We start from the raw sequence: 20,225 nt of genomic DNA, 5'->3' as shown, positions 1-20,225 counted from the left end.
GTCAATAGACAGTGTGTATTGTGCAATACACAGTCAAGAGTGTGTATGTGATAGTGAGCAAGTGGGACTACATTGAAGATGCGAGATGCACACTAGACATTTACTAGAATAAAAATGATTTCCTAAATAAGCACGGACAGCAAACAGCAGGGTTTTTTTTACATTACATTATCTCGGAATACGAATATGCATACTTATAGCTATAGTATGCAAAAAGCAGCATGTCTTGGATATTCGAATACACAGTGTTTTTAACACCAAGATGACCTGGATGTATGTAAAAATGTACTTCCATGTTTAAGAACTTCATCAAATTCAGTACATATTCTGAAAGTATATGCTAATCACTTCCTATGATTTTATATTAGGAGCATGTCATTTGTTTGACTTTTCTCTGTAGGAGGTTAATCAATTGTGTGTATTAAGCTGATTCATCAAATAGCCTATCAATTGTATAAACTACAGAGAACAAATGAAGACAGACCAAATTGGATTGACCAAAGACTTGTCTAACTTGCATTTCGAGTCTATGTGAAAGTGTCAATGGCTTGTTCTTTATATAAAAAAAACTTTGTTGATTGGAGAAGATGAAAGCATTTATACCCTACGTGTTAAAGGGGGGCCTTTTACGAAACCTTTAACACTTCAGTTTGCTCGCATAATCCAATCACAACGCGATGTCTTTTGGCTGGCCGGAAGGGAATCGATACAAAACGTTTATTTTTAATCATATGATGTTCCATAACCATGTTGGATTTCTAAGAATAGTTCCTATTCGCAGTTTATTCGGAAAATATGTTAACAATCAATTCCCCAACCTCAGTATGAACTACAATGCATCTGTAGAGGGCGATCGACTGCTTCTCCGTTGTGGGGAAGGACGTCTGTGTGCTGATTGGCTGTTGGAGCGTTGGGGCGTGGCTTGTGCGGGGGTCTTACAACAAAACCAAAATGCGACGCGAAGAAAGTTTCATTCAGTACTGACCAGAAAGATAACGGACACGTATCTCTTGATTTATTGTCAATCTTTGAAACGCTTAGTACTAACAGCATATTACCCACTCAAAAACAGCTTAGAGCTACACGGCTTTAGAAGAAACTTTACCTATAACTGGTTAATTTCTTCATTTGGATTGAATCACAGAGACTCTATAATGGATCTGATGTGGCTTTTATACATCGCAGCGAGTATCTGCGCTTTGCTCGCCTCTGCTGAGAGACACACTGTTTTCTGGAATAGTACCAACCCTAAGTAAGTTAATTATTTGTTATTTATTATATTTTTTTACCATTCTTTTCTTTTCCATTCAAATTAATATTGTGATAATGATTATAATATAATTTACGCTTTACGCTGCTAGTTATTAGTACGTTTTTGCAAACTCTAGCATCATATGGCTTTTTTTCATGGTTGAAGTAAATTATTACAACTTTTTTCTCTTTGTGTGAATGTTTCTTTGCATCTTGATACGGGTTTTATTTTATGGTCGGAGTTGGAGACCCGTGCTTGTTTAGATTGTGGCTGCGTTTTGACGTTGTGATGTTGTTACATCTTTACCTGTAACAGATTGCATAATTCAGACACTCTTATTGCGTCATAATCTGTCTACTACCCATCACTTAATGTTTGTTTACCTGTATTTGTACATGTGATGCGCAAATCTGCCTCTTAAGAAGAAGTGATGCTTGCTAGGTGTGTGCGTGCTCGTTCTCGTATATATCTTAACAGGAATCGTTGTAGTTATGGTTATGACCATATTAATATAATGTAAGCCCAACAGCGGTCCTGCCATATGGTGCTGTTAATTCATGTTGAGAAAACCCAAAGGGCTGAACAGAAAAATACGAGGAAATTCAATAATAAATACGAGTATGTGTTGAAATAGGTGATGAATGTTGAGTGACTTTTCCGACTGAAACGCGCAGAGCAGAAAACTCAAATTGCCGATACGAGGCAGACGCGAATGAATCAATTCTGGATCTTTATAATGATTCAGTTGAACCGACTCACCGAACGCTTGCGATTGACTGAAAGGAAGAACTTTTGTTTCAGAGGTGCTACTGCGATGTAAGGTGGTACAAGGTACAATTATTTTTTCGAGCATGTGGGAAATGTTATATAGCAAAACATAAACTGTAGCGCATGTAAATAAATACATGAGTATTTAACTACAAAAATTTTTTTACATTTGTGTGTGGACTTCTGAGAATAGTTTTGACTGATAATACAAAATAGGCCTACTTTAATAAAATAATAATAAAAACAAAACATATTTAAACCGGTTCACTGAAATGAACTGATTCGTTCAAATGAATCAAATGTATCAAAGCTAAACCTGACAAATACAAGGTAGGATCATACTCAGTTACAGCAGTGATTTTGTCATCTCTGAACAATTGGTGTTAATGATGGCAGTCGTGGCCTAATGGTTAGAGAGTCAGACTTGTAACCCAAAGGTTGCGGGTTCGAGTCTCAGGTCCGGCAGGAATTGTCGGTGGAGGGAGTGAATAACCAGCGCTCTCTTCCACCCTCAATACCACGACTGAGGTGAGACCCTTGAGCAAGGCACAGAACCCAACCTCAACTGCTCCCCGGGTGCCGCAGCAATATGGCTGCCCACTGCTCCGGGTGTGTGTTCACTACTGTGTGTGTGTGCGCACTTGGATGGGTTAAATGCAGAGCACAAATTCCGAGTATGGGTCACCATACTTGGCCACACGTCACTTCACTTCAGAACTGATGAAACAGAGCATACACACACACTTAATCTTTATCTCACACTTTCTATATCTCTCTTTCTCTCTGTGATCTAATCCTGTTTTCATAGAAAGTACTAGAGGGGCTGGGGAGATGCTTTTTCCTGCACTTCTTTCTTTCTGCATTTTCCTGCACTTCTCTTTCTTTCTTTCTTTGCACAATACTTTTTGCATTTCTTTCTTTCTGCAGTTCTGTCTGCATTTCTTTCTTTTAATTAATTTCACAAATTAAATATAGTCCATGAAGTGTAATAATGAGGTTGCATTTATGCATTGATTTCTGTGATACACATGGTCGACTGTGTGTGTGTGTGTGTGCGTGTGTGTTTGGGTGTGCATAAGTCTTGGGGGAAGGTTGACTTCAGGGTCGACAGACCATTGCAGCTGAGCTTGTTTTTTTTTTTTCAGCACGAGAGGTGATTCTGAGTCAGGTCGTGTAAGTGTGCATGTCTGAATTTGTTGGTGCGTGTTCTTGTTGTGCTTGCAGCTGCTTGCTGAAACACATGTGTTGTAGTGTTACTCACAGTCAATAGTTGATCAACTGGAAGGTGTGAGCTGATTAAGGAGTGTCCTGGTGAGCAGTTGTAATCCAACCCTTGTTTATGATTTACTGACTCACTCATATATTTATTAACTAAACTTCCTCTACTAAAGTCTCTATTCACTCCAGTTTTCTCCATGTTTAACCATTTGGAAGAACCACTAGTAATAGTTCACCCAAAATTAAAAAGTCAATTATTTATTCACCCTCATGTTGTTGAAACCAGAAAGCAAAAAAAAGCAGTGCGCCATTAACATATCATAAAAGAGCTCCAAACAGCTATATTCCAAGACTTCTGAACTCACATGATAGTTTTGTGTGAGGAACAGACTGAGTCATTATTCACTGAAAATGTTGACATCCACCCTAGCTTTCTTTTCATGAAAGTTCATGAGACACACACAAAGTCCAATTCATGAACGAATCATTCAAGTGGAACTTTTTCAATGAATTGTTTAATTCAGTTCAGAAAACTGGTCTGACAGATTCCTTCATAAATCTCATACTTACCGACTCTATGATCTGGTTTGTCACTCGAGCCACAGCATGAAAGTCAGGAAATTTGGAATATAGCACATATGAATCAGTTTTATTATCTTTTATTTGTTTTTCGAAAGCCAACATTTATTGTAATTGTACAGCAGCTTGCCCACTATTTACTATTTCTCCTTTTATGTTCCACATAAGGGGAAAAAAACGTTTTGGTTTTGGAACAACATGAGAGTGAGTAAATGATGACTGAACTTGGGTGAGCTAATCTTTTAATATCACTTATGGATTCTAAAACTTTTCTGTAATTGTTGCTGTTGTTATTTTATCAGCACTCAAAGACTTAAAGAGATTTCTTCTCTTTCTGTATCTTTCTGCTCTTTCTTTGGCCTCTCTCTCCTACCTGTCCTTCCCAAACCTCCTCCCTTTCCTCTGGCTGTGTGCCCCGTACCGCATGGTTAACTGGCACAAAGTTCAACCTCTCCTCTGCTCTTTTTTCGTTAACTCTTTCCCTCGATCGTTTCGCTCTGCCCCTATCCCATCAGTACCCCAAAACTCTCCGACCTCCTCACATTTTTGTTTCTTCCCTGCTTGTCCGCGATCACCCCATTGTGTTACTGTTTCACCCTGCAAAAAGGCCTTTTACATGGTTTAATTCAGACAGAAATGGGGCTTTCTTGGTTTTCTACCCAAAATGTCCCATTCACTGATGTTTTTTTCTTCTTCCATGGAACAGGGCTTTTTTTGCTTGTGGGGTTTTGCCAGCTAAGTGTTTTTTGTTATACGTTCCAGCCAAATTAGCACGCTCCCACAGCAGATCTGCAGTGGAACAAAACCAGGGGCTAGTGTGACCAATTGCAGGCCAGAGTTCACAGCCGAAATGAAGTGTCATTCATGCGGTGTGTCTGTCACTGTGCGTGTCTGTAAATGTGTGCGGAGAGGAGAAGTGGAGATAGAAACCGGTGATAAAGTGCCGTTTTGCTTTTGTCTACATGTCACTTAGCATTAAACTCATCAGATCTGTGTGTGTGCGTGTTCGCTGACAGTGAGAGAGTGAGTGATGAAGTGCCATTCACTCTCTGTAGTCTGTCACTCTCTCTGGTGGTCTTCAAATAGGGAGGCCGCCACTCGAGCCCACCTCTCTCCCGTCTGGCTTCTCCCTCGTTCCCTCTACCTTTTATCTCAGCCATACACACCAGCGCTTTTCATCCTTTTATTCAGTTCCTGTCCTTATTTCCTTTCCCTCTGTGAAAGAAGGAAGAAAAAGAGGTGTTGAATATTTTTTCCTTGTCTTTCTTTATCGGGTTTGGCAGCCATTACCACCAGAGCCTGTCTCGCTCCCCTTTTCTCCTCTTTTTCACCTTCTCCATGCCCATTCCGTCCATTCCCTGAATCTGAATTCTGGCGATATCTGCAGAATTCAAATAGCCGTCATTCACAAAGCTCTACAGATTCCCACCCATTGAGAGTTTGTTTTCCGGCTGGTTTAGTACACATTTCCATTTAATGGGTTAGTTCACCCAAAAATGAAAATTGGCCTCATGTCGTTCTGAATTCCTAAGACTTCCATTCATCTTTAAAACAGAAATTAAGATCAAGCAAGTGCCATATTTGATTAACTCTATGTATGTTCGTCAATCAATGTTTATGTGTGAATAAAAGCCTAAATTAAATCTGTTCATCACATAAAGCACTCAAAATAAACAGCTTGATTAATTATGTTGACTTTTTCTGAACTTTTTGAAGCCTCAAAATGTTGAGTAATTTTAGTTCCTAAATGGAAGGACAGAAATCTTCATATTCCATTAAAATTGTCTTTACTTGTGTTTCGAAGATGAACAGAAGTCATATGGATTTAGAACGACTATCTCTTTAAGACATTTTTAAGATATATAAACCCATTCCACAGAATTGACTTCTTCATTGCCTCCATCCCTTTTCCAGATTGTAATCAGCTTTTAATCTTTCGTCTTCTGAATTGAATTTGGCTCTTTTTTGCCGATTGCTGACCAATGATAATCTTCTCCAGCAGTCCTTATTCATTTAAGCTCCTACATACAGTCCCTATCGGCCTGAAGTGTTTTCTTTATATAATGTGTGAAATATGTGATATTTGTCGAATCCTGAGAGATTTACCATATTGCGATTTCCAGACATGAGTGAGAAAGTGAACTCTGGCCAAAGGTTAAGGAGACGGCCTTTTCCCTCGTCAAGCGTGAGTTTCCTGGCCAAGTGTTTTCCCGGGAAAACGGCACATCCTGCGTGTACAATAAACAATACCTTTCTCACACACTTGCGCACGCAAGCGGCCCACTTCTTACACAAGTCTCAGATACACACTTCCTTGTACGCACGCATACTCTGTAAATTATTATTCACACGAGTTAAAGGGCTTGAGAAAGTGATCGTTTTGTCTACGGCTCACTATAGGGGGATAAATACGTGCCTATGTGCCCGTCTCGCGTTTGTCACTCATTGCTTCAATCGCACTTTGTTTCAAAGATGATTTGTTCATTACACCTTCAATAACAAAGTTATCTATCTGTTTTATCATACCGCTGCTGTCACAGTCTTCAACTCCCTCAGAATTCCCAGAATTGTTTCTTCATTCCTTTCCCCCCCTTTCACCTCAGTTTTAACATCTTTGATGTTTAATCAGTTCCTCTCATATTTAAGAACACAGATCGATCTTTTAACAGGTATTTAACAGCGCTTTACAATCACACGCTAAGTATTTGTCAAGGATGTGCTGTTAAGTTTGTGTGAGTGTATTTGTTGTCTTAGGATCTTGTTGTCACAGTCTCAACCCCATGTGGTTTTGTCTCCGCACTCTCGTTGTTTGTACTGTTCTTGAATGGACTGGTTTTTAAGATGAAGGTCTATTCCCACGACGCATTGCACGCATTTTATTATGGGACGTGCAAGAGGCCACTCCCCCTGCAGGATGCCTAATTCCTAAACAATGCTAGGAACTACTGAAGCCATTTTCATAGCGATATGAGTCACCTTGTGTACTTCTCATTTCCCTTCACACCGAGTGCTCCCATGTTTCTTACTTATGTAATTCATTTATCTTTGAGAGGACATCAGAGCTGAGCAGAGCCGGTTGGTACAGTTGACCGGTCGGGTCTGTAATTAGTTTGACAGATTGGACAAACAAGGTATTAGATGGCTAATTCCTAAATCAGCTTTTAAGACACTGTATGAATTAAGAGTTTAAACATGTAGCTCTTGATATTATACACAGCTTAGATTGTCTTAATTTTAAAAAATTAAAAAGGGACACAAACATTGCATTTCTGAGTAGATCTTTATCACACACTACCATTTCTTCACAAAAGAGGAATGAGTTCAGTCATTTGAGAAAGCAAATCTGACAACTTGATCAATGGTGCTGAGAGACAAAAGAGTGAGCGATTGAAGGGAAAGAAAAAGATTGATGGGGATAAGATGTATGTAAACAAGATATATTGAAAAACCCCGGTGTGGCATATTGTCACGAATGGGGGAACCTGTCGGATTTGGTTGCCATGGCAATCGCAAAGGGCCAGAGTTAGTGTCCAGAAGCGTAGGTCACTAACCGACATGCCTCGAATTCCGGCGAGATGCTCTCTGATTGGTTTAGAATGCCTTGGGGCGGGGCTACCGGGAGAATGAGGCTTATTGAGTGCTGAGAGACGAACCGAAAGAGTGGACAGAGATGGATGGATTGAAGAAAAGATGAAAGAGCGGGTCTGGTCCGAGTCAGGGCGAGGACAAGCGCCCGTTCTGGTTTATCAAAAGATTCCTCGCTTTTTTCCATTCTTTGCATTCTTCATCTCTCTTACACCTGCACAGTACAAACATTTTTTTTTTGTGTGTGAAAATATAGGCAAAATCTTCCTTTCCAGGCTGAACCACCTCACCAATTCCTTTTCCTTTTTCCTTCTATCGCTCTCTTTCTGTCTCCCTCCAGCCTTTGTTGCATTTCCAACCGAACCACTCCACTGTAATGCTCCAACTGTGTTTCAGAACAATAAAAGAGCTTGCTATGGGCACCTCATCTCTCTCTCTTTCTGCTTGCATTAAACTGAATGAGGCCCCTCGGCAACCTAGGCCAGGTAATCCCGGAGCACAGAGCACCCAATGATCCTGCCGCACTGCATTCCGAACCAGTCACCCAGAACAACGCCGCCTGCATTAGCTCTGAATTAAAATGACAGGGGCTAATGACATAGTCGTTTTAACTAGCGAACGCAGGTGTGCGGGCGAGAGTGAAGGATGGATATTTAACAGGTGCAGGGTCAGAATTTCATTGATTACCGTTTAGACTGTAGTATCAGGTGGTGAAAGCTACAAAAGATCACAGATCGAATGACAGGGATGTTGGCGGACCTATTGTTGGAGCGTGTGTGTGTGTGTGTGTGTGTTGGTGGGTGGGCATTTAAATACCTCAGATCTTCCCTTTTAAACAGGTGAATGTGGGAAGAATGTTAACTTTTTCTAGTTTAGTCTAGTATTAACCAACTTCCCTGCATCTGTGTGTGTAAGTGTGTGTCTGCACTGCTGACTCTGAGTATTTCCTCACCCTCTCACCCCCCGCTGATCATCCCCCCTTTCTCTGAGCTCCGACATTCCAGCAAGTGATAGAGTGTTGAAATGAGAGAGGGAGCGGGAGGAGAGACCAATTGATAGACAGACTTAGAGGAGCTAAAAAAGAACAACAAAAACAAAACTTTGAACTAAAGATTAAGAGACCTGAGATTAACCCAGTCGCCCATTTGGCATTAAGTCAATTCTTCCTACTGAGCGTTCCACTGATATTTACAGGAAGATGAGTTCAGGATGAAAACATTTCAGCTATTCATATTTTACGGTAAGCACGAACATGACTCACAAGTACCCGTATTCTTTATCTGCCAGGTTTCAATGTTCATAAATCAAGCACAGAGTTCATTCATTCTCATTTTTATTTACTCAAATGAAAGAGATAAGGATGGAACTGGGATGTAATTTTGTTTTGTTTTTTATGTTAGTTTATTTTGATATTTTCTATATATATACTATATACTAATACTATACTATATACTATATACTAATAACTACTTATTTCTTTTTTTATATATTGGGGGGATTATTTTGTTTGTTATTACTACTTGTTTATTCCGTTTTCAGTATTATCTTTTATTTTATAAATTTATCACTGCTTTGACAATATAGTAATACTACTAAAATTATAATACTAATACTAAAAATATAATGCTAATAAAGCATAGTCATTTGCGAGATTAAAACTGAGATGAAGAGAACATTTTTTATATTTCAGCTGTCTCTTTGTTAAACCTTAACACCATTATGGAGCCTCGTCTGAAGCCTGGAACCAAAAAATCAGAGGACAAAACAGAAAGCATAAATGATTTAGGTTCATCTATGGATGCTCAAGATGAAGTTTGGCCCAGTATGTGTGATGATGAATGATGCAAGAATGAGCAAATGGCACTACTGTATGAATAAAGGCATTGATAAAGTAACTGTAGCGTTTGAAAGGACACTGGCGCGGGGAGCACCCACTGACCCCTGTATTGAGACGGGGTCCATCCCCCACTGCTTTCTCCCACCCTCCCCACTGACTCCCAGCCCCCGGGGGCTGAGGGGGGAGCAGCATAAATGCCCCCCTCTGGGACCACTTTAATTCCAGTCTTTGTGTTTTAATTGCCCCCCTCCCGACCCCCTTTTGATGAACACATTGGGGCCATACCACAAACAGATTTTAATCAGGGCTTTAACGGGGTGTGTGTGTGTGCTGGTGTGCTAAATGACTGCTCCCGAGCATCTGGTGACAGCAGTTAAAGAATGTGAGACATGTAAATTATTATTGGTGGTGAGGTATATTTGCTTCATTCATCAAACAAAGATGCATCAGTGTGTGACTCCCATACACAACCTCCAGAGAATTGAAGTGTGTGACTGGGAGTGCTAAGTTTGGCTTTATGTGTAGCTCTCTGTGTGTGTGTGTGTGTGTGTGTGTGTGTGAGTGAAAGCAACAGGCCAATTAAAAGGGCTGTGTGTGTGTGTGTAAGACTAGAAGAGGTCTGGAGCCAGATCGTCTGTCCTAAGACCAAGGGGTCCCCCCCATCAACAAACAAGAAAAAGAGAGAGCAAGAGAGACTTTGGAGACTTTGATCATCGAGCAGACGTGTGGATGTTGTCACACACGACAGAAACACCCACTCTGGGAAATAACGCTACTGCTGTTTCCACAAACAAGAAAAAGAGAGAGCGAGACAGACTTTGGATAGTTTGATCATCAAGCAGACGTGTGGATGTTGTCACACACTGACAGAAACACCCACTCTGGGAAATAATGCTACTGCTGTTTCCAGCAGACAGGGAGGAAAGCTGAAATTCTCCAGAAGTTAGGAGGATCCCAGTTAGTGTCTATGACGCTCATTTAGGCCCTTGAGAGGTTTGTGTTCCAATATTTCAGTGTCAACTGATACTTTACTCCATTAGCAAGAGTATTACACTTTCGAAAGAGCAAGAGCCACTACCATAAAGCTATGGTGTTCTGGGTGGTTGCCAGGGTGTTGCTATGTGGTTGTTAGGGTCTTCTAGACGGCTACAAGGGCATTTGATGTTGATAACTTACTAGTCCAAGTGAAGAGAGTCCATCCACAAGTCTTTATGATATTCTAGAAATGGCTCCTTGGTTTACTCCTTTATAATAAGTAATTGCAATGTTTCCAGGTAAAAATTTAAAGTTTAGATGTTTTACGTTTAGAAGCCACACAATTTGAGGTATCAATCACATCCTTAGCGTAAACAGCGGCGGACAAATTATGCACCAAAGTATAGCACTTTGCAGTCAGTATGAAATGAAATTTCACCCTAATTATTTTTTGGAAAATGCATGTTATTGATCTTATTGTGAACAATTCAACAATGCATGTTACAATCTTGAATCGAAACATCTCAACTCAATCTTATGGTGAAATGTCAGACTCCTCTCTGGTGAAATATGCCGGAATTCTATAATCATTTAGTCCACTTAACCCCTTTTTTTTTTTTTTCAATCGAATGCAAGCTTGTGACAACAACCAAAGAATTGAACCAAGTATCCTTTTGGATGTACATCACAAAATGAGCGAAATGATCGCTCACTACATCCGTTTAATCGCAACTTTACGGGCTAGCAAGCCTTAACAAGGATCACTAATAAAACTTGACCTTTAATAGCAAATTTCAGACTACATTTTAAAACAAAACATTTTTAGAGCACAAACCTGATCACCATCCAAAAAGTTGTGCCCGGGGAGCCCAAAAAGGCTGACAACTTTTTATAGCTGATTTTAGACCTGCCTGATATTGAGCTCATAATGAAAAAGTCTGAACCTGAGCCGAGCTCAGAAACGAACATATGGAAGCTAAAGTGGCATCCGATGATGGATGGATGAATAAATAAGCGAGGGCATACTTTCTACCTCTGGCGTTCTTCTATCATTGGGCAGCACATAAACAGAGATAGCATACTGCCAGAAGAGCTATAGGAGCAGAACCAAGAATGAAGCAAATGCTGAAGAGAGGGAGAACGTGGAGAGGAGCAGACAGGCAGACTGTCTCCGTTGTGTGTCAAATGAAAGAGAGAAGTGTGGCGTAGACAGGGTGTGTATGACTCCGTCAACTGGAGTGTGTCTGTTTATCTGTAATGAGTAAGGGAGTGTTGACGAAGCGCAGATTTATTTCTCCATTTGTGTTTGTGAGTGTGAGTGTGTTTCTGCAGATAGTCAATAGTCATCAACTGGTGATGCAACCTGACAGATTGCTAATGTCTTTGCGTAAATAAGACTCTGCTCTTACGAGGCAAACGAGATCAATACGTTGTGCACATTCACGCCAACACGTCCATGTTCCTGTCGACTCTGACCTATTCTCTGACTACGGACAATGTGTGGTTCGATCAGTGAACCGATGTTCAGAATAATCTATATTCATGCTTCTGTCTGGGCTTTTCTTTTACAAAGAAATCAACATACTCATCTGTCTTTCCATTGTTTGCATTTTTTTGTCTTTTCGTCCCTGCCGTCGTCCCTTTGTGATTTGCCGTGTGGTCGTCTTTGAGATGGTATTGTAGATCAATGCAAGGGCAATTGAAAATGTGATTGCATCAGGCTTGGCATTCAAATCAGACGTTCCGTGAAAGTTCTCTAAATGAAGAATTCTTGTCACAGATGGGACGGACATCGCTGAAGTTTTTCTCGTTTTCTGCAGATCTATAGGGCTAGATAGATGGTCTTGTCTCAAAAAATTGAGTTTTTTTATGGGTTATTTTGCGTTATCTATATTTTTATACAAAGTATTTACGAAATCACTCATTCTTTCAGGTTCCGATGGGACAGCTATGCGGTTGAGGTACGCCTGAACGACTACCTGGACATCGTTTGCCCTCACTACCCACTGGGCGAAGTGCCATCACAGGACGCCGAGCGCTATGTGCTCTATATGGTGGAACGTGAAGACTACGACTCCTGCCGCCCACAATCCTACGACCAGATGCGCTGGGAATGCGGCCACCCTTTCGCCCCACACGCGCCCGAGAAGTTCTCATGATGAACACATTGGGGCCATACCACAAACAGATTTTAATCAGGGCTTTAACGGGGTGTGTGTGTGTGCTGGTGTGCTAAATGACTGCTCCCGAGCATCTGGTGACAGCAGTTAAAGAATGTGAGACATGTAAATTATTATTGGTGGTGAGGTATATTTGCTTCATTCATCAAACAAAGATGCATCAGTGTGTGACTCCCATACACAACCTCCAGAGAATTGAAGTGTGTGACTGGGAGTGCTAAGTTTGGCTTTATGTGTAGCTCTCTGTGTGTGTGTGTGTGTGTGTGTGTGTGTGAGTGAAAGCAACAGGCCAATTAAAAGGGCTGTGTGTGTGTGTGTACTGCCGTCCGCAATCCTACGACCAGATGCGCTGGGAATGCGGCCACCCTTTCGCCCCACACGCGCCCGAGAAGTTCTCAGAGAAGTTCCAGCGCTTCACGCCATTCACTCTGGGAAAAGAGTTCCGACAGGGCGAGAGCTACTACTACATCTGTGAGTACAAAAGTCAGCTTGCACTTAAGCTATGAATGTAACATTTATGGTGGATCGTTTTGAAGAATGGTTAGGGGTGGAAATGCTTTTGAACATCCGAAAACCCGTTATAGATTTATTGCCCCACAAACCATGCACTGAATGTTAAGTCTGTGAGTCATATTTGAGCCCTCCTTTAGCACCACAGTAATGAATACATTTCATTTCATGTTGTGGACTGCTAAACTGGCAGCAAAACCGCTACGTGTCTTTCTGGCATCCCCATAGGCTATCCTTGGGGATTTGGGGCAGTCGGAAACACAAGGAGCGCAATTCAGCCAGCATGTGGACTGGAATATGGAGGTCTAGAATTAACAATGGCGAAATTCGACAACCCAATTTAGACCCTTCTAGGAAAGCGTACTGCTAAAAAAGCTAATTGTGCAAACATTGTGCAGTCGAAGGTGGAGCGTTTCATAGATAAAAATGCATTAGGTCTATTTTGACAGTGTGGAAAGATCAATGTCAGTTAGTCAAATGCAAATACAGCAGAACTAAATCAAATTTTCCCTGTTGCAGTTTAAATCAGTGGATTTGCAGCTCTGACACACTGTGAACTCTAGTGGTAGTGTGTGCCTTAAGAATTCGAGTACAGTTGCACCACTGTAATAAAAGAGATCAGACACAGGTCACAGGTCCAGATGGCTGCTAAAGAGAAGGGGATTAGCCACTACATGTCTAACACTATTAACCTCCTTTCTAATTAACCTGTCTGCTACTCATTTACCTCTCTCCGTTATCCTTTTATGTCCCTCAATCCTGATGGGTTTTTTTTTTTGCCTCACAGCCAAACCACTGCACCACCACGGACAGGAGTGTTTGAGACTCCGAGTAGATGTAGTTGCCAATGATGGTGAGTATCGCCGCCCTGGTGGTGTGTAGGTGAATTGGCAGATCTTGAAACTGCACATTTCACTGGTGTTTGTTTCCATTCAGGTTCTCAAGAAGCCAGGGTCGGCACAGGAGGCGGAGCCAAGGTGGGCACAGGGGGAGGAGCTCACACACCATCTAATCGGTTACCAGCAGGTACGGTCATGCCAATTGAGTTTATATATACACCGTTTTATAAAATTATACAACTATATATAATTTAAAAGAACAGCATTCATTTAAAATATAAATGATTTAACATTATAAATGTCTTCATTGTCACTTTTGCTAAATTTAATGTTTTTACATTTTAAATGTAATTTTAAATTTAAATTCAATTTATATAAAATAATTATAAAAAAATAAACCTTATATAAATCTTACATTTATTTATTTATTTATTATTTTCAGTATATAAATGAAAAACTAGACACTGCCAATATGCATGATAAATACATACAGTATGGTTTCTGGCCTTATCTTTGTATACCATCTACAACTACAACTAAAACCAAAAAATTGTATTTCTTCCCTTTTACAGATGATCCTGTTGTGGCTCTTCCTGACGTACAGAAAAGCATGCGGACAAACTCCGCCATTTCAATAGCATCCTGGACTGTTCTCACAACTCTACTCCCCATTTTATTATTGCTGGTCTTACAGTGAAATGAACATTGGACTAAATTACACTTACAAAAGACTATAATGACGGCAGCCTGTGTTGATGGAAGCACATAGGGGTAGCTCTTTACATCCCAGTGCTGGCCATTGGGAGACGCGTACAGGAAGTGGGGCTCTCTCACACCGCTGGTGCTGGTGGAGAAGCGTAACTGGAATGAAGAGGGCTTTGAACTTTTGGACACTTCTAAAGAAACAAAACGAGACGTCAGTATTTTTCTGGAAATAATGTTCATGCAAAGGGATTTTTTTTTCCCTTTTCCATTTTTTGCTCCTCATATTAACACCGGACTACACAAAACCTGGATAAGAACAAACTGAAACAGTAATGCAGAATTTGAATTAGCACGTACTTCAAATATGGACAACCCTTTTATTCGAGTGTCATAATGAGGGGACTCAAGCCAAGAATGAGCCAAAGACCACAGAGCTTCTCACGAAGGAGCAGAGCGATCAAACCTTTTATTGTTTTCTCATGTTTTGTTGATCCAGAGAAATAATTGAGTTTCGTATTAACTTATGTAGCATCAGCTCAGTGGGTTTTATTCTCACGATTTTCTCATGATTTTACAAGACTGTGTGCTGTACCTGGATTTAAACCTGGAAATGCAGCACAAAACACACACAAACCCCTTTTCCACTGAAATGGTGCTGGTTCCTGTGACGGAACGTCTGAGGAAATGAATAGAGTATGTCAGATTGAGCGCCGGCACCCTGTCAGCGGAAAACGGGGGCATCCGATACTGTTTACCAAACCCACTGACACACTTCCATTCACAAATGCTGTGTTGTTTTTGTACATTCATTGTTTAAAGAGTTAGTAAATTATTAGGTGTGCTGCAGAACAAATTACTGTATATAGTGAGCAAAAATGTTTACTGTGTGATCGAGAGAGAGAGGGAATGAGACGTGAGAGAGGAGAAACTCATGTGTGTGTAGATGAAAGACAGGAAGAAATGCTGGCAAAAAAAGGAAATGTTGATATGTCCAGAAACACACACTTCCTCTCAAATGTATGTGTGTGTTAACAGAGGAGATGTGATGGTCTGTCCCGGGACGGTGGGTCAGATCAGCACCCTCAGCATTTAAACTGCCAAGCACAATCAATGAGAAGCGCACACACACACACACACACACACACATCACAAATGAACAAGTAGAAGGCAACAGAAGGGTTTTAACACAGAAAACAACCCAAGTAAAGTAATTCAACTGATTTGTATCGGTAATTGGACAATACTAAATAATGCAAAATATTAATGATATTAATTATATATATTACTAACCCAAATTATACGGGTTATGGGGGTATATGGGGTTGCCCATGTCCAATAAAAAACAATATGAATTTTTTTTTTTTTAAAGCAAAACACAAATTAATGCTAGAAAATGAGACTCATTAAATTGCTATATATATATATATATATATATACACACAGTATATAATGCAATTTAATAATAGCAAATGATGTATTTATAACATTTATTTTTACCTATTATTTAATTAAAATTCTCAAAATAAGCCACTGTTATTGTCTTATGAATCTCAAAATGGCCAAATATCTGCTGATTAATTCACCTGCCTGATATATCAGTCTTGTTACATTGTTACTACAATGTAAGACTGCAATTGTTGTTTTTAATCTACATATACTATACTACCAGGAACTGTTTGTGTGGGGAAACTGGACCGGGTTTACAATTTGAGAAGGACACACGTTTATAACACTAATCCACTAAAGCACTATGAACAACAGCACATACACTGACTCTGACATGATGTAGCTGTTTAAGCTCAATTCCGGGCAGTTGTTCGTACGACTGACGCAGCTGTATACGACTAACATTAGATCACTCCCATTCATTTTTTGACTTTTGTTTTCCTTTTGTCATTCTCATATTCTTATGTTGTACATTTTATTGTGCAAAATGTATATTATGTATATAAAGAGGATTATATAAAAAAAGAGACCTTTGATAAAAAAAAAAAAAAAAAAAACAGTTAATGTGAAGATTCTTATGTGAAAATAAATGATATTTTTTGGAAAATGCGATTGTCGCCAACCTTGTGTTTTTTGCAGGGATGTGATGTCATTTCCTGTGACATTCACACAGTTGTCCTGCTTGTATTTATTTAGTGCATGCAAAACAATGTTGTACTGATATTCCTCCCTTTTGCTAACCGTGTTTCTTACTATATTGTATATTTTGATCACTCAGCATCATGGACCAGAACTATATGAGCTCATTTAGGACAATAATAATTCCCAAGCCGAGTGAAAGCACATATTGTCCTGTCCGAGTGTCAATAGGATGAAGTATTTTGTCTCAGGGTTTATGTTTCACCGGTGACAGGAAAAAGATCACAATGGTCGGAGGTCAGAGGCATCAGTTTGACCATGTGTGTGTGTTTCAGGAGGATAATGCACAGGTGTGACTCTTCCCTTTGTATTCTGCCTAAACTTGGGCTTTTGCCAGATGGCTCAGTAAACATACGCACACCTCTTCTGTTATTGTCTTCCATTTTAGAAGATCTCATTCAGTTCATTCCTGTCTTTAAAAAAATGTTGTGTTGACTGTATGCTTCAAGCTTAAACCAGTATTATTTTAGTATATATATATATATATAATTATTATTATTTTAGTATACATATATATTTATATATACATATATATATATATATGAATCTGAATTAATCAGAATTTTTGTATCTTTCATTTCAATTTTAGTAGTTTTATTTAATTTATTTTTTTAGAAGTTCTTTTTTAGGTATATGTATTTGGTTTTTCATTTTTATTTCTGTTTTAGTTATTTTAGTACATCGTTAAACTAAATTAAAATGAGAAATATGTATATGTATACGTGTATATATATATATATATATATATACAGTATATATTTATATATATATATGAGTGTGTGTGTGTGTGTGTGTGTGTGTTTAATGGTTTTATGGTTTTAATTTTAGTTTCAGATTTAATTAACTAAATTTAATTTAATTGACTATGATAACTCTGTCTCTAACAGTTTACATATTTCTTAAATTTATGTGAAAGATTTTATTTTTTTAATGTTTATTAATAACTAAGAATCAACATTTTGTCAGCTAGCTACCCTCTACTAAGTGAGAGATTTATTCAATCAATTTTGCCACCCTGTTACCCATTTTTACATTATATACATTTTTTACATTTTACATTTTTTTTACAGACTTTGAGTTGCAAAATTTGCAAATGTCACAGAAAATGAATGGGATAAAAAAGAAAAAAATGGTTTATCTCAACACATTCTGAAGTTTAAGCACCTCTTTTTTGTGGACCAATAGTAAAAAAAAGGAAAAAATTAAAAAAATGTCCGGTTGTATTTTATACCCTCCTCGTGTACAGTACATTCCAGCATGACCTTTTCTTTCACACCTTCTTTCGTTTTATTTACCTATCATTGTCTCCATCTCTTTCTGTATGGCAGCATCTCATTTCCTCACTCTCTCTTCGTTTCTTTCAGCCTCAGTTCTTCGTTTACCTTCCCTAAAGCTCTCTCTTTTTTCTCTCTCCGTCTCTCTGTGTCTGTCTCTGTCTCCTACACACTATTGTTCTTCCCTTCCTCCTGCTCATCTCCAGAGGCCTTTCTTTTCTTTTCTTTTTTTTCTTCTTTTTTATGGCTGTGACCGTAAAAGCAGCTGTCACACTGCAGACTGGTTTCGCAGCTCACACCCTGACCGTGTGTTTTCAGAGCTTTGACCCTCCGACTGTAAATCAGCCCCTCTCTTAACCGTTTGACCTCCTCTCAAGAGTTTAGGGAGTTTAAAGGGGATAAGTGGCACTTCACTAGAGGACTTTTGCTTTAAATAGTCATTATTGCTAAAGAGAAACCACAAAGAGTCAGTCAATGAGCAACAAAAGAACAACAACAGGAGTTGTATGAAAAATTATGGCAGGAGACAAAGAGCTCAGTATGATGCGGAAAAGGGACATCTGTTTAGGAACAGATAGCAGAAAAGTTTGTAAAAAAATAAATAAATAAACAAAAAAGTAGGGAAAATTCTGATTTTTTTATATTTTTGTCCTGAAAAATTCTAACTAATTAATGAGTAATATAATTTATGTACATTTTTAATTATATTAATATAATTTATAACTCATTTCTAATTTCTAATCTGTCTTTATGTATAGACTTCCATTGTAAGTGCATTACTGCAAATGCAATTTTCACTTCACAAACTGAACGGATGAGTCAAAATATTTTTCTGTGCTAATGGGCGGAATGTAATTCCACAAATCTTTTTCATTTTAAAAATGAACTGCACTTGAATTGAATGAACTTCAGCTGCAGTGTCAAAGAGACTAAAAAAAACAAGAGGGCAAGATCTCTCCCTCCTTCCTGCATATTATTCATCTCACATCTGGAAAAAATGTTGGCCCTCTCTTATCAGCTTTTAATATGTCCTCCTGAAGACTGAGAATGTTACTTCTGCATTTTTCTATTTTCAAGATAACGCATTAAGTTGGTCCTGCACATCTGTTTCTGTGCTTATGATAAATATGTTAAGCTTTTGTCCTTGAGCTACAAATACCCATTGTGAGAGGGTCTGCATTCACACACACACACACACATGCACACAACTTTGATCAAGAAATATGCTTAGCATGTTTTATCCTTGCACAAGTTGAGGCAAATACTGTGGCTTTGTATCCCATTTCTGTTACTCATCTGATCAAATGTGCTGTAAAAGACAAAGAGCATTCATTAGATGATAACACACGTCATTTATAATTATTTAAATGGCTATACAATCACAACAGGAAGCTTGGATGAAAGCCACATAATGTAACATGAAGTATATGTTGAAATCAATACAGGCTGTTCATGTATGTGTTTTGTCTAATATCACATTTGCTTATTCTCATATTCAGTCATCGGTGGAGGAAGCAGGTTGGAGGACAGCAGCTACTTGTCTGGACGCAGCATGGGCATCATGTGGAGAGAAATATGACACAAGTCTTCCTCAGACAGCATATGTCTCATACTGTTATCCAACATGAACGGGGGTTGGAGAAACTCTGTACAGAAAAGAATGATGACATTAATGTGGAGGCTGAGAAAAATAGCTCTTTATAAAGGTATGTATTTATATGTATTTTTAAGCATATATAGCCATATATGATTCATATACAGTTTTGAGTTGAATTACTGAAATAAATGAACTTTTCCACGACATTCTAATTTATTGAGATGCACCTGTATGTATGTTTAAGCATATAACAAATCCGTATATGATCATACATTTTTAAAAATTAATAATGTTAAGAATTATTTTTTTTAAAAATGATTGATGGTATTTTTTTTTCCTCCAAAGACTTACCACCTTTTCTGAATCATTTTTGTTGCATGAATTGGCATTTGAATAATCAGCTTAAAACTTTGTGCAACAAGAATTATTTTAGTTCCTCAGTGTTAAAGCCTAATGTAACAACTAAATATCACTTAACTTTGATTTTAGATCAAGTCGAGATAGCTGGAGAAATTGGGAAATCAGCTTTTTGACCACATTTGGCCTTAAAAGCAGACAGCTCAGTGAACCCTGAGTAAACATGGTACACTTCCAGTGAGATGTGGTTCCTAAAATAAAGACTATAATGTTATGATGGCCTCGTGTGTAATCTGTCTTTGTGAGCACTGAGTAAAACCTGGATTTCTTCGTTTTTTTTTTTTTTTTTTTCATTGGTGATTGAGAGCAAGCAAATATATTGATATATTAAAAAAAAAAAAAAA

The 20,225-nt window shown here is 38.8% G+C and overlaps 1 protein-coding gene across 2 annotated transcripts; it reads left to right on the top strand.

Annotated features, from left to right (window-relative positions):
• The first annotated feature begins 986 nt into the window (after nt 1-986).
• Nucleotides 987-15,802, top strand: LOC107750807 (ephrin-A1-like). 2 transcript variants are annotated; one of them, XM_016566328.1, is made up of 6 exons: nt 987-1,252; nt 12,148-12,313; nt 12,736-12,865; nt 13,692-13,757; nt 13,841-13,930; nt 14,316-15,802. In XM_016566328.1, the coding sequence occupies exons 1-6, from the start codon at nt 1,155-1,157 to the stop codon at nt 14,438-14,440; spliced, it is 675 nt and encodes a 224-aa protein (XP_016421814.1). In that variant the 5' UTR covers nt 987-1,154; the 3' UTR covers nt 14,441-15,802. The 2 variants fall into 2 exon arrangements, with proteins under 2 accessions (XP_016421814.1, XP_016421815.1); XM_016566329.1 differs by having other exon boundaries at nt 12,148-12,316; nt 12,739-12,865.
• The last annotated feature ends 4,423 nt before the right edge of the window (nt 15,803-20,225 follow it).

The sequence above is a fragment of the Sinocyclocheilus rhinocerous genome, unplaced genomic scaffold (genome assembly GCF_001515625.1).
Source record: "Sinocyclocheilus rhinocerous isolate Xijiao unplaced genomic scaffold, SAMN03320098_v1.1 scaffold2437, whole genome shotgun sequence".
Classification (NCBI taxonomy): domain Eukaryota; kingdom Metazoa; phylum Chordata; class Actinopteri; order Cypriniformes; family Cyprinidae; genus Sinocyclocheilus; species Sinocyclocheilus rhinocerous.
This window is presented reverse-complemented; position numbering and strand designations above follow the sequence as displayed.

Coding starts and splice junctions, on each gene's coding strand:
- LOC107750807 (XM_016566328.1), top strand. CDS start 1,155: ATGGATCTGATGTGGCTTTTATACATCGCAGCGAGTATCTGCGCTTTG. Junction 12,866..13,691: donor CGAGAGCTACTACTACATCT/GTGAGTACAAAA, acceptor TTTGCCTCACAG/CCAAACCACTGCACCACCAC. Junction 13,758..13,840: donor AGATGTAGTTGCCAATGATG/GTGAGTATCGCC, acceptor GTTTCCATTCAG/GTTCTCAAGAAGCCAGGGTC.